Here is a 12,652-nt window from a genome sequence, read left to right on the forward strand (position 1 = left end):
GTATGTATTAAAATTAGGAGTTTTTAAACTTAAAATCCAGTATTAAATCAAATTATGTTACTAATTTTTTACTTTTTCTCCAAAAGAACATATTTAAACAAATTATATATTCCATTTTTATATAATTTAAATGTAGAATTCTTTATTTTTGTAATTCTTGAATATATTTGTAATGTGTACGATAAATTTTCACATACGATATCCATATTAATTTGTAAAGTGTAAATTAAAAATAGCTGAATTTTTAATGCTACATTCTCAAAATATCTAATAATTTTTTAATTCTGGTGTTTGCAATTATTTAAATTTATAGTTATTGAATAAAAATCGTTTCATTCGAAAACTTTAACATAAATTCGATGCATTTTAAATGTAAACTTGTGCAGTATTTTTGGTGGGAATTTAAAATGTTTACCTTTTGTGAACGGATATTTAAAATTGTTTATATTATTACAGAACCATAATAGATTTAACAGAATTAACTTTCATTAAATTAAGATACTAGATCTATCAATTTGCTAAATATATTGTTTAAAGAAAGAAAATGTTCATCCTGGTACAGAATACATTACTATAACATATAATTTAAACACTTAAATTTAATTCTAATACGTAGAATTGTAATAATAATAATAATCAGATTGTTAAGCGCAGATAACACAGAAAAATATAACATAACCTATGAGGTTTTATGGTTCTAAACGTTCTAAACAATATTAAAAAGACGAAAAAAAATTATTTTAGAAAATGTCACACATAATTTAATACTATATAAATATAACGTTTACCAGTTATTTTTCATTATTTATTTTAGCTCGGGTCAATAAACTTCAAAGCAAAACGGCGAAACTTTTCTTGGCTGACTTGGAAACATTACAAACGAATGACAAGAAGTGCGATTATGTTAGTAAAAAAAGTGCATCTTGACCCACTCGACGAATTGATTAAAATGAAAACAAATAAAAGTCATTGAGAAATAGTGAAAAAATATTTACTAATTACTGTACATCAAATTTATTTGAAATAAATAAATTCAATAAATAATGTCAAATGCATGGAAGTAAGTGAGAGAGTTAGATCATGGAGAGAGACAATGATGCTTTCTTCTTCTTCTTCGTGTTCCTCGTTGGCGCTCTACCTGCTTTATAAAAGCTTTGACCAAGTCGAAGAGGAGTGTGTTCCCCTGAATCTGAAGCAAACAACGTCGGGCAGAGCCCAGCTGCGCAATCTCAGGAGTGATAGTGCAGTCAGCTCGGTTTCCCGACTATTACGTAGCAAAGGCGGCAAAATTCGAATGTACACCCGACAGATTACTCCGCGCTAGAGGATCCGTTTTTCAACGAGATCCCCCGCACGGGGCAACCCAGCGAGCTTAGATTGTAATTTAGATTTTCAGATTTGCTTTTTTTTTTAATTTAAATATATGGGACGCGATTTTAAATAAAGGGTTTACTATGATTTGATATGAGCAAAATGGAGGAGGGTACTTGAGAAGTTTTGAAAGAGCTCTTAATAGGTCTGCTCTATGTGTTTAAAATCTGGGACAGGCCTATAGAACATGATCTAAGTCTTCATCTATTCCAGGGTTGCAGGGACAACCTCCAGTAGTTATAAAATTTTTTCGAGCAAGGCTAGCATTTAGAGAATAATGGTTACTCCTCATGCGACATAGCGAGACTATCCATTCTCTTGGGCCGTTAACCCTCTACCGCCCACACTGACATATATGTAACGTTCGGTAGCCTTGGCATTTTTTAAATATTACTTTAAGATGAATGGCATTTTTTATAGAATTGATTTATATGTTAGTCAGAAGGCTAATGAGCTGAAATTTTTTTTTATATACACTGCACCTTAGGCATAACATTCTTAAAAGACTCAAAGTAAACAAATTAAAAAAATTTTAAGGGCGGTAGAGGGTTAAATAAAGAGAACCAAGGCCTATTTCTATATTTATAAAAATGCTGGGTGTATAAGACACCTTTATTTTTACCTATTTTTAAATAATAGTTGTTACAAATTTCATCTAGAGATTTCCGAGCGGAGGAGAAAGTCGGAAAAAGGGAGGGGTATATTAAGGAGAGTGGCATCTTTAGCTGTTGATTTAGCTGCTACGTCTGCCGCTTCATTACCCGGGATATCTTTATGACCACGGATCCAAGCTAAAGATACCACGCATTTAAGTTTATTCGAGACTGCCAGGCGATTTCTAATTATAAATATCAGGTAGGAATTTATAGATCCAGGACTATTGGTACCTACATTTTCTAGGACACTTAAAGAATTTGTGAATATAACTTCAATTGAAAAAATACAAGCAAAGTTAGATAATTTCCACACACGCGTGACTTTTGTTTCTAGGCACACTAAGGCACAATCTGCTGTGGACTCAGTAATCAATTTTGAACCGTCTGTGTAAAAGTGTAAATAGTCCTGGAACTGGCTATATACAAGGTCTTTGAAGTGATTTGTAGGAGGGGGGCTATTCTGGACAAGTCGGCCTATTCCTATATTGATATTAGGGGCGAAGATCATGTCTTCATAGGAAAGTTCATACATAGGATTAATTTCTGATCTACGAATCTGATGTTTTAAATTTTTTACTTTTTCAAAAGCATTCAGAAGGACGAATTGATTGACGATATGAACTTTCTTTTTTTAATAACCTGATCCGAAAGAGAAGAGTAGCATATCTGAATGCGGGTGGTTCAGGTCTGCAAAGGTTTTAATAATATATTTTATAGCCAAAAAGGAGAATCGTTTCTTAAAAGCTGGCTCACAGCATTCTGCCAACATAACGTTAACAGGAGTGCTGCCTCTGTAGCCAATGGCTAGTCTTAATGTTTGGTTGCGAATTTTTTCTATCTAATCAAAATATTTGTTAGGCGCGAAGTTAAAAACATGAGATCCATATTCCAGACTGCTTCTTATGAGGGAGACATAAACCATTCTAAGTATGTTTGGGTCTGCACCCCACCATGTACTTCTCAATACTTTAAATATGTTCAGGATTTTTCTTATCGAATAAATAAAGAAAATTATATTTGAATGATAACCTAATCTCTAGAATAATTCCGAGAAATCTCACGTGAATCGAGGGGGAAATAATAATGTTGTTTAATGATAAGGTATATGCTGGGTCAGATGTATCTAGGTTCTGTCGGTTGAAAACGACCAGTTTGGTTTTTTCTGAGCAGTTCTCCAAATTTCTTTGTCCTAAAAAAAAGCAAGGTCGTTTAGACATTTCTGAAGGAATTTGATGCATACCGTTGGGTCAGAAGAACGACAAAGGATAGCGATATCATTAGCGAACTCTATGATAATGCAATTTCTCGGGATTAGACGGTGTATTTTTCTTGTGTAAATTGAATAGTTAATTGGACTCATAATACAACCTTGAGCGAGTCCAACTGTACTGCGTCTAGGGCCCACCATTCTCTTTGAGATCTTCAGTTAGAATTTGAAGTACGCACCTTTCAGATCCAGAAACAGGCCAGCTATATTTTCACCATTTGCAAAATCCGAAAAAATCTCGGATGATAAAATAGCGAGGTTATCAGCACAGGATCGTTTATTTCTAAAACCAAATTGAGTAGGGCAAAGTATATGATTATGCTCCACGTACCACGAGAGTCTGTTGTAGATGAGCCTTTCCGTCAATTTAAGCAAACATGAAGCTCAAGCAATTGGACGGAATTTTCCTGGTGATGATTTAGGGACAAAAAAATTAAAAAGTTATTCCAAGAGTCTGGGAAGGAGCCACAAAAGTAAATTTCATTATAAATTGCAAGGAGAGTTGTTTTCACCTCATCAGGAAGTTGAAGAAAAAAATTATTATCTATTTTGTCTAAGCCAGGAGAGGATTTAGTTTTTACTGAAGTTAAGGCAATAGAAGTCGAAGAAGACTGTTGGTGGAAGCATTTCTCCAGCCAGTGAGTGGAGTTTTTGAATCATCTCACTATCCCACACTAGGTACAGTCTTAAGGCTAAAATGTGAACGATTTTTAGTAATCTCTATCTCCCCTAGGTGGCGTCTGTGTTGATTCTTGTGTGGTAGAAGGGGAAGATCAGGAATATAGGAACCTGGCGGACATGTAAATAACGAGTGAGTGATTATATTAATCACGTCTCCAAATTATTTACATTTTCTGTTCGAAACAAATTTATATTATTTTTAAATTGACAAAGAGACCGATCTGTTCGGAGTGGTACTCAATTGTTGGGCCTAATGTCTCTGTTTAAATATTTTTTTCATTTAGATTTATGGGAAGAATAATTTGCACAAGCAAACCATTTCATGTGATATCAAAAAGCTCAATGCATTTTTGATCATGCGCTATTTTATGTTTTTCTATATTGCATAAAATAGTTTGTTGACGTAAATTATTCTTCCTGTGAATCTAAATTAAAAAATATTTTATAATTTGCATAGTATGGGTGGAGGAGCGGGTGGAGGGGTTGCCGGAATAGAGCTGTAGTTTGTTCTATCTCCACTAGGTGGCGCTACTTCTTTACTTTACTAAGTTCATATTCTTTAAAATGGGACTGTACTGTAGTATTTGTTCTTAAAACACTTAACGACTCGCCAAACTCTTGAGATCAGTGTTGTCCTATCTAGGGTCTCACAGAATTTCCTAAAGTTGTTTCTACGAGCCGCGTTTAAGGTGCGTCTTAGCTTCTATTCTATTTAGATTAATGTAGTTAACTTCATTTCTATGTCTCCTGTAGGCTGCTAATGCTCATTTTATTTCCTCAATAGCAGCGCCGCAGTCCGCATCCCACCATGGAGCAGGGACAAATGTTTTCTTTTTATTTTTAGAGTGAGTTAAGTTTTTGGGGGTCTTGAGGGAGGACTAGCCGCAGTAACTGCTTCATCTACACTTTCAACGAAAGCCTTATACTTGGATAAACAATCAATGTCCGGGGAATTTCAACTTTCGTTTGTGCCCTGAATGGATTCCGAAAGGTTATTAGAAAAGGAGATCCAGTCAACTAGCTTAAGATTGTATTTGTGAGAAACTTACGAAGCTATTGGCGTAGAGATACCAAGACTGGATACCACTGGAAAGTGATCACTTTCCAGAGAGTAATTCCAAACTCCCCAAGAGGTGATGTTAAAGAAGTTCTGAGACACAAAAGTTAGGTCACATATTGAAGGGGGGCTGTCTGGTCTAGTGCGATAGGTGGGTTCACCTGTGTTAAGGGGAATAAGATTCGTATGATCAAGGGCAGAGCATAGTTCAAAACCATTTCTGCAGTTATGCGAACTTCCCCATAATGAGTTGTGGCAGTTAGAGTCTCCAGCAATAAACATTGAGCTAAAGTTAAGATTTTGAATTTAATTAAATAATTTAGTCCACGTTTCGGATGATATAAAATTATCAGAGGCGGGCGCTCTGTATAGGGAAACGATCAAGAGTTCGCCTAGGAAAGTGCTAATTCAAATTGCTAGAATCTCCAGACTATTTTCAATATTAATGATGGAAGTGACTTTAGAGAATGTAATTCCATTCTCATGGCAATGGCCAAGCGACCTCTGATATTACATTGCCTGTCTGCTCTGATGATATTGAAATCTTTTATTTAAAAATTTGAAGTTGGTTTTAAAAATGTTTCAGACAAAAGTAGAATATCGAATTCGCCACGGTTATTTGATAGATCACCTTGTTTATTCAAGGCTCCCCGGCAATTCCATTGGGTAATTTTCAACCTATTAAGCTGAGCCATCAATAGCGAGTAAGGATTTAGTAAGAAGGTTCACACAGTGCAACACTTTATTTAGAATATTTTGACTTTCCTCTGTTTTGAGGTGACCCGAGACTAAAAGTTCCACCAAGTTCATCAGAGAAGACAGGGTTGCACTGATGATTGGTGATCTGGTTGAGTTTAACTCCGTGGTATGGGCGGGGTCAGCAGGGGGGGGGGAGTTGAAGGGGTTGCAGGCAGAGTATGGAGGAGGGGATAGAGAGAGGAATGGAGAAGTGGGGGATGAGGAGCTCATAGGACATGTATTTGTATTATTTTGCTTGTGGAGAGCAAAGCCGTTTGGAAGAAGGTTGGGGATCTACCCATTGTTTGAGAACTCGTTTCGAAAGCAGCAGAGAATACGTAGCTCTTGATTTTATATTTATCAGATTGATTGAAGCTCATGATGGATTGATAGATTCTGCTCTATCAGACGCATCAAATTGATCGGTTAACAAATTTGCGCTCTGTGACGCAAATGTCACAGAGCTCGAACCTAGCATCCTGCCCAGCAGGAAGCAGTAGAATGGATCACGATAATGTGAGCAACTTTCCTGAAGTCACGTCCAGGAGCAAAAAGCGGAAACTCGCCAAGCAGGCCGATGACGCCTCCAGCAGTACTTGCAGTGACCACAATATGATCACTTCCCTCAATGGGAGCAGTAAGACGTCAAGAACGTCAGTGGTAAGCAAACCAATATCCAATCGAACCACAGCCATTGAAAAAACTAATATTAAAAATACTAACGCAGATAACACATCTGCTGCACCGGGAAAAATACCTTCGATTAACGTCATTGTTGACGAATTAAACCACCCCTACTCAGTACTCAACAATATTATAAAAAATACAATTAAATACAAACCCATTGTGTATAACCTTGGGTCAGATGTATATTCTGTTCGCGTTTCCTACATAGAGAACTACCACTCTATTATCAGCAATATCGAGAAGCCAGGTTTCCAGTACTACCTATATAAAAACATAATTTCACCCCCTATTAAACTAGTAATCAGAAACATTCCTATTTCTTTCCCTGATAATTCAATACTGGCTGAACTGAAAGAAGAGGGATACACAATTACCTAGGTCTTTCGCATGAGAAACCGACAAAACAAAAAGCCTATGCCCATGCTCTTGGTGACTGTACCTAACACACCACAGACAAAAGATTTGCTAAAGCTACAGTCGCTTGCTCTTATCAAAATGAAAGTGAAGCCGTACGTTAAGCCTAACGAAAACTTCTCAGTGCTTCAATTCCCAGAGAGTCCATCATGTTTCTGACATGTGCTATGCTACCTCACGCTGTGTCAAATGTGGGGCTTCGCACAGCAGCTCCAGCTGCAAAAAAGATGCACAGGCCCCGGCCACTTGCGCTGGCTGTGCTGAAAATCACCTAGAAAACTATAGAGGATGCCCTCTCTTTAAAAAAGCCTCTAAAAAACCAATCAAAAATACTAAAACCAAAAATATCCTAAAGGAAGCACCTAACAGCAACCTACCCGCATCTCAGGTTGTACCTAACGAAGGTTAGGCTCCTATAAAAGGAGCCACAACCTTAGCCACCGACATCATGGGGGGTGAAATGAACATGGCTGAAACTATTACCGCAACTGCCGAAATTATAAATAACATCCTATTACTTGCTATTGAACATGCCTATGTTTAATAACAACATTCTAAAAATCGTCTTCTGGAACTCGCAGAGTATCATAAATAAAAGACTTGAATTAGCCACCTACATTTACCAAAACAACATCACCATCTGCATGCTTAGCGAAATCCTGCTACGCGAATCTACAAAATTTAAAATTCGCGGCTATAAAATTTATAGAAATAATACCAACAGAGGAACAGCTATTTTAATTAAAGAAAATACCGAATACCACGAATTAATAATTCCTGAACTAAAAACCCCAAACATTTAGCCTGGAACAGCAGAATAACCAACAGAATCGGAAAACAATTATTCGAATTCATAAATGACAGGAATCTCTTAGTTTCAGCACCCGTATCTCATACCTTTTCTCCCCACAATAAAAAACATAAATCTGGCCTTATCGACTTTGCCATTTCCAAAAATAATTTTTTCAACCACGACACTTTCAGTAAAAATAAGCTTGACACAGACCACCGAACAGCTCTCTTAAGCCTTTACACTAATTGTGAAAAGGCCCCGGTTACACCTTGCTATAACTTCGGAAAAGCGAACTGGCAAACATTCAATTCCACTCTTGAAACTCAAGTTAATTGTGAACCCACACTAACAAACTCCACTCACATCGACAAAGCCATAACAAATCTCACCTCTAGCATAAAAAATGCAATTCACTCTTCGGTCCCTCTGTCTACCGTTAACAAATACGATCCACCTCTCAATCCCGAGATTGAAGACCTTATCTATACTCGTAATAAATTCTGTCAAATCCATCGAAAAACTAAAAGCTGCGTTCTCAAAAATACAATCAATCAATTGCGTAAAACAATAGCAACTAAAGTTCATGAGCACAGATGTAAACATTGAAACACAGAAGTCGGCAAACTTCAAATTAAAGATAACTCTATATATCGTATGACTAAAGCTTTAGCGAAGCCACGATCAAATATTCCACCCCTCAAAAAATCCGATCAAACTTTTGCGCTCTCTCCTACTGACAAAGCAAATCTTTTAGCAGCAAGTTATGAAAGTAATTTCGCTCCACACGAAGACCCATCTGATCCACAGCACGTGTCTGAATGCGAAAAAATTGTTTCTGAATTTCTTAAAATCCCAAGCTCTGATAACTTAAAAAAAAACCCGTAAGGAATTAACCAAACATATTAAAAATACTAAAAATAACAAAGCTTCCGGCCCTGATTCAATTTCAAATTTAGTCCTCAAAAAGCTTCCTATTTCATGCCTAACACTGCTCGCTCTTATCTTCAATGCCTGTATACAACTGAGCAACTTTCCTGAATCTTGGAAAATAGCTCTCATTTTAGTTTTTCAGAAAAAAGGCAAGAATACACATCATCCGACCAGCTACAGGCCCATTAGTCTTCTTAATACAATGAGCAAAATTTTTGAAAAAATAATACTCACTCTCGTAAACTATCACCTCGAGGAAAACAACATCCTTAAACCGCAGCAATACGGTTTCAGAAAAGGTCACTCTACACAGCATATGATGCTCAAGCTCACCGAAGTAATTAAATTAAATTTTAATCGAAGAAAACATACTGGAGCTGTTTTCCTCGATGTAAAAAAAGCTTTTGATAGTGTCTGGTATGTTGGACTGCTTCGAATGCTAATAAATTACAACTTTCCAAGAGGGCTTATCTATTTCATACATTCTTATCTTTCCAACAGAAAATTCTCAGTCAAAATAGGCCAGACACTTTCAAAAGAGACACCCATCCGAGGGGTTGTTTAACAAGGGAGCATTTTAGGACCAATATTTTTCATTATCTATGTAAACGACATCCCTGAGGTCCCTGAAGTTTCAATCGGATTATATGCAGATGACACCGCCTTATTCACTTCATCCTGGTCAGTTCCAAAAATCTTAAAATTGCCTAACAAAGCTCTTGAAGTCATTGAAGCATGGGTTAAACTCTGGAAAATAAAAATAAACGTATCAAAATCTAAATCAATTCTTTTCTCAGTCGGAAGAACAGCTAAAATAGATCCACCTAAAATGTTTAATGAAAAAATAGTATGGAAAACCTCCGTAAAATACTTCGGGGGTAGAGTACACAAGCATCTTAACTAGAAGCAAAATATCCAGGAAACTAAAGGGAAAGCTATCGGAGTTATCTCTCGATTAAATCCTATTATTAACAGACATTCCAGCCTAAAACCTGAATATGGAATCCTAATTTACAAAATGTTTATCCGACCAATCATAACTTATGCATGTACAATTTAGGGAGGTGCATCAAAAAGCAATATTAATCACATTCAGATCATACAAAATAAATTCCTCAGACGTATCACAAAGACCCCTAGATATACTAAGAACTCTGTCCTTCACAGAGAATTTCAATTACCTTACATATTAGAGTATATTAAGGAAGCCGCCAATAAATTTTATGAATCCACATCATTATCACCTTTTGAACATATTTCCTCTCTAAGGAAATATAATTTTGATCCTCTTCGCAAACAGGCGATGCCAAAAGACTTCCTCATTAAATAAGTCAACCAGAACTTTCATTTTCGACCCTTCTACCCCTTTCCCACTCTTTTTCACTACTTTACTTTTCTTTCAAAAAATGAATGATCAGATATCGTGGTTTTTTCCCGCTTGCGGGCTTTTTCCACATATAATAAACGTCACTTTAAATTCAAGCCATGTCAAATTTCTCTCAGATTGTGTAACAAGAGGGGCTGATGGTTGGGGCCACCTCATCCCCACTCCTTTTTCTTTTCTTCTGGGGATTCTACCATTGTTGTGGAGATGTGAGTACGATGAGTTGGCGTTGGATCCTCTTCGCGAAGATTGATGAGAATGGCCACCCGTGGGGGCCTGCATGGGTTTTGGATGAACTTTTGCGAATTTCCATCTAGGTTGTGTAGGGGGTTTCGGTATTTGTGGAGTCTTAGGGTTTGCCAAAGTTTGTGAGTAATATGGTTGTTGAGGCTGTAAACGGGGGACTGAAAAGGAGGGGGTGGGGGCGTCATTTAGTTCTGGGAACATTGAGAAGCTAAACTCTGGAGAAGAGTTAGCTTGTTCAGGGGTTGAGGAAGCGTAATCAGCTCCCTTAACGGATCTGAGGATGGATTTGGCTTCTTTAAAAGGTAGTTTGTAATTGGTAGCAAAAACTCGTAACTCTCTCTGAAATAGAAATTGCAGGCATTTTTTGTAAGATTTTGAGTGATCCTCACCACAGTTCGCGCATTTTGAGGTGCCATTCGCGTTAGGACATGGCCTAATTTCAGTGTGAACCTCCGCGAATCCGCAACGCCTTCATCGCGCACTAGATCGACAGTGTATGCCAATGTGCCCAAATCTAAGACATTTGACGCACATTTTAGGTTTCGGGTTGTAGAGGTTAACCGGAAAGAAGGCCATGTAAATTGAGGGCCTTTCTGAGAGGGCCGTGCCCTCGAAAGTAATCAAAATCGATTTGGAAGGGGTTATTTTAGTTTCCTGTGTGGCATGATCAATGGTTTTCGGTTAAGCCGAAGCGCTCCAATGACCTTGGCCTTGCCTCTCAGAGGGCCAAGCAAGTTTCTGAAGCTATATAGCATTATATAGCATTCTCCCTTTTAGAAATCACTATAGCGAAGAGAACGAGCATGTTGGGCGTGGGGTCGTGGGAGCGATTTTGAGTATCATCCGCGGATTGGGCAGACGTCTTGCTCTGATCACGATTATCAGGCTGGCTTAGTTCCACTAACGATTTCCCCGAGGGTGGGAGAGAAATCTACGTCTCTAGGATGATTTCGGTTTGTGACCTGTCATTCGATACATCCATAAATTCTACGTTATCACCGATTCGCTGTTTTTTCTGCTTCTGTCTTTTATGCTTCTTAGACTCTACGGGGTGAAAATCATTATCATCCTTGTTCTTAAGGAACATTAGAGTTCGCGCCCTTTTTAACATCTTCGGTAAGATTTTTGAACAGGGGATTTGTTGACTTTACAGGCCCTCCCCCCTTTTCTGTCTGATTCTCATTGCTGGAGGCCATGCCCAGCAATGTTAAAAAAATGTTATGTCAGTTAAAGGGACAAAACGGGACGAACACCACGCGACAGGTCGACCACGTGGCTCGCACTTTAAAAATGGCGTACACCGGTCACTGAGCGTAAGTGCGCGCTTAGGGCACGCGTCTTGCGGATCTCGCGCTTCACGCCCAGACATATTTGAACCTCGCACTCGGTTATATATTCTTTGCATTCGGAAACTTTGCATAAAAGAACGTTGGTAAAAACTTATATTTTAAATCCAAGTTTTTTATGCATCTTTATATCCTGATTTTTCTACGTAATTATAAGTATAGTTGAAGATTAAATTGCTGAAAGCTCTGTAGGCTTTGAGGTAAGAGTTCTCACCGTGGAACTGGCGCTTCACGCTCGATTTTTGAGAGACATTTTTAAATGTATAATTATTTTCGGTGTCTGTCTTACAATAAAAAGCTGTAGAATCCTTTCTTTACACTTTATTCCCCATCTCACGGTGTTTTGTTAAAAATCGGGACTTTTTTTATAGAATTTTTGTGCATTAAACAAAATCTCGTAGAAGTCTTCCTTTAGATTTTTTACGTATCTCATAACATTACAATTTTCGATTTTTGCTTATCAATTTCGATAAATAAGTGAAAAACTACGAGTTCTTTTAGAAATGATTTAAAGAATTTTTAAAAACGAGTACCCCAAAAAGACCTGTATTTGACGTCATATGGCTCGAAATTTAAATTTTTCATCATCTTTTCTATAAATAGAATAAAAATGGAAATCCCTATCAAATAATGGTTATAAGAAGTTTTATAGATCTTTTCAAAATTCACAATTTTTTATTTGAGACTTTTTCCCGTATTTCGCGTCGTCCGGCTAAATAATGAATTTTGTAAATAAAAAAATTTGTATTTTCGATAAATAAAAACAAAATATCAAGTTCTATCAAAAAATGGTTAATGGGAAATTTATAGATTTTCAGAAATCTACAACTCATATCTATTTAATTTTTTTACATATATGTCGTTGTCTATCGTAAAATTAGAATATTCGATTTTGCATAGTATGTTCGCCGGATAAAACCATAACAGTTCAGTCAAGGAATGCTAATTAGCAAAGATATTATAAACGTGATGCGGTACGAGGCGTCGGAGTGGGGAATTATATATATAGGACATCACATTTTCTGCCCTGTAATGAGCGGATATAATTCGCATTCTCGCTGCTAGGAACAGCACAGTCAGTG

At 37.1% G+C, this 12,652-nt stretch overlaps 2 protein-coding genes across 2 annotated transcripts in view; both read right to left on the minus strand.

Moving 5' to 3' along the window:
- LOC117175223 overlaps positions 1-3,644 on the minus strand; it is a 35,067-nt gene extending 31,423 nt beyond the window's left edge. Inside the window, exon 1 of the mRNA XM_033364887.1 lies at positions 3,626-3,644. The gene's annotated coding sequence lies outside the window, so the exon portion shown is untranslated. The remainder of the gene's footprint in view (positions 1-3,625) is intronic.
- A 5,550-nt stretch (positions 3,645-9,194) lies between these two features.
- LOC117178955 (nucleolar protein dao-5-like) overlaps positions 9,195-12,652 on the minus strand; it is a 10,867-nt gene continuing 7,409 nt past the window's right edge. Inside the window, exons 3-4 of the mRNA XM_033370547.1 lie at positions 10,144-10,563; positions 9,195-9,341 (exon numbers count right to left, since the gene is read on the minus strand). Coding sequence (XP_033226438.1) covers positions 9,195-9,341; positions 10,144-10,563 — 567 coding nt within the window. The remainder of the gene's footprint in view (positions 9,342-10,143; positions 10,564-12,652) is intronic.

This window comes from Belonocnema kinseyi, chromosome 1 (assembly GCF_010883055.1).
Source record: "Belonocnema kinseyi isolate 2016_QV_RU_SX_M_011 chromosome 1, B_treatae_v1, whole genome shotgun sequence".
Lineage (NCBI taxonomy): Eukaryota > Metazoa > Arthropoda > Insecta > Hymenoptera > Cynipidae > Belonocnema > Belonocnema kinseyi.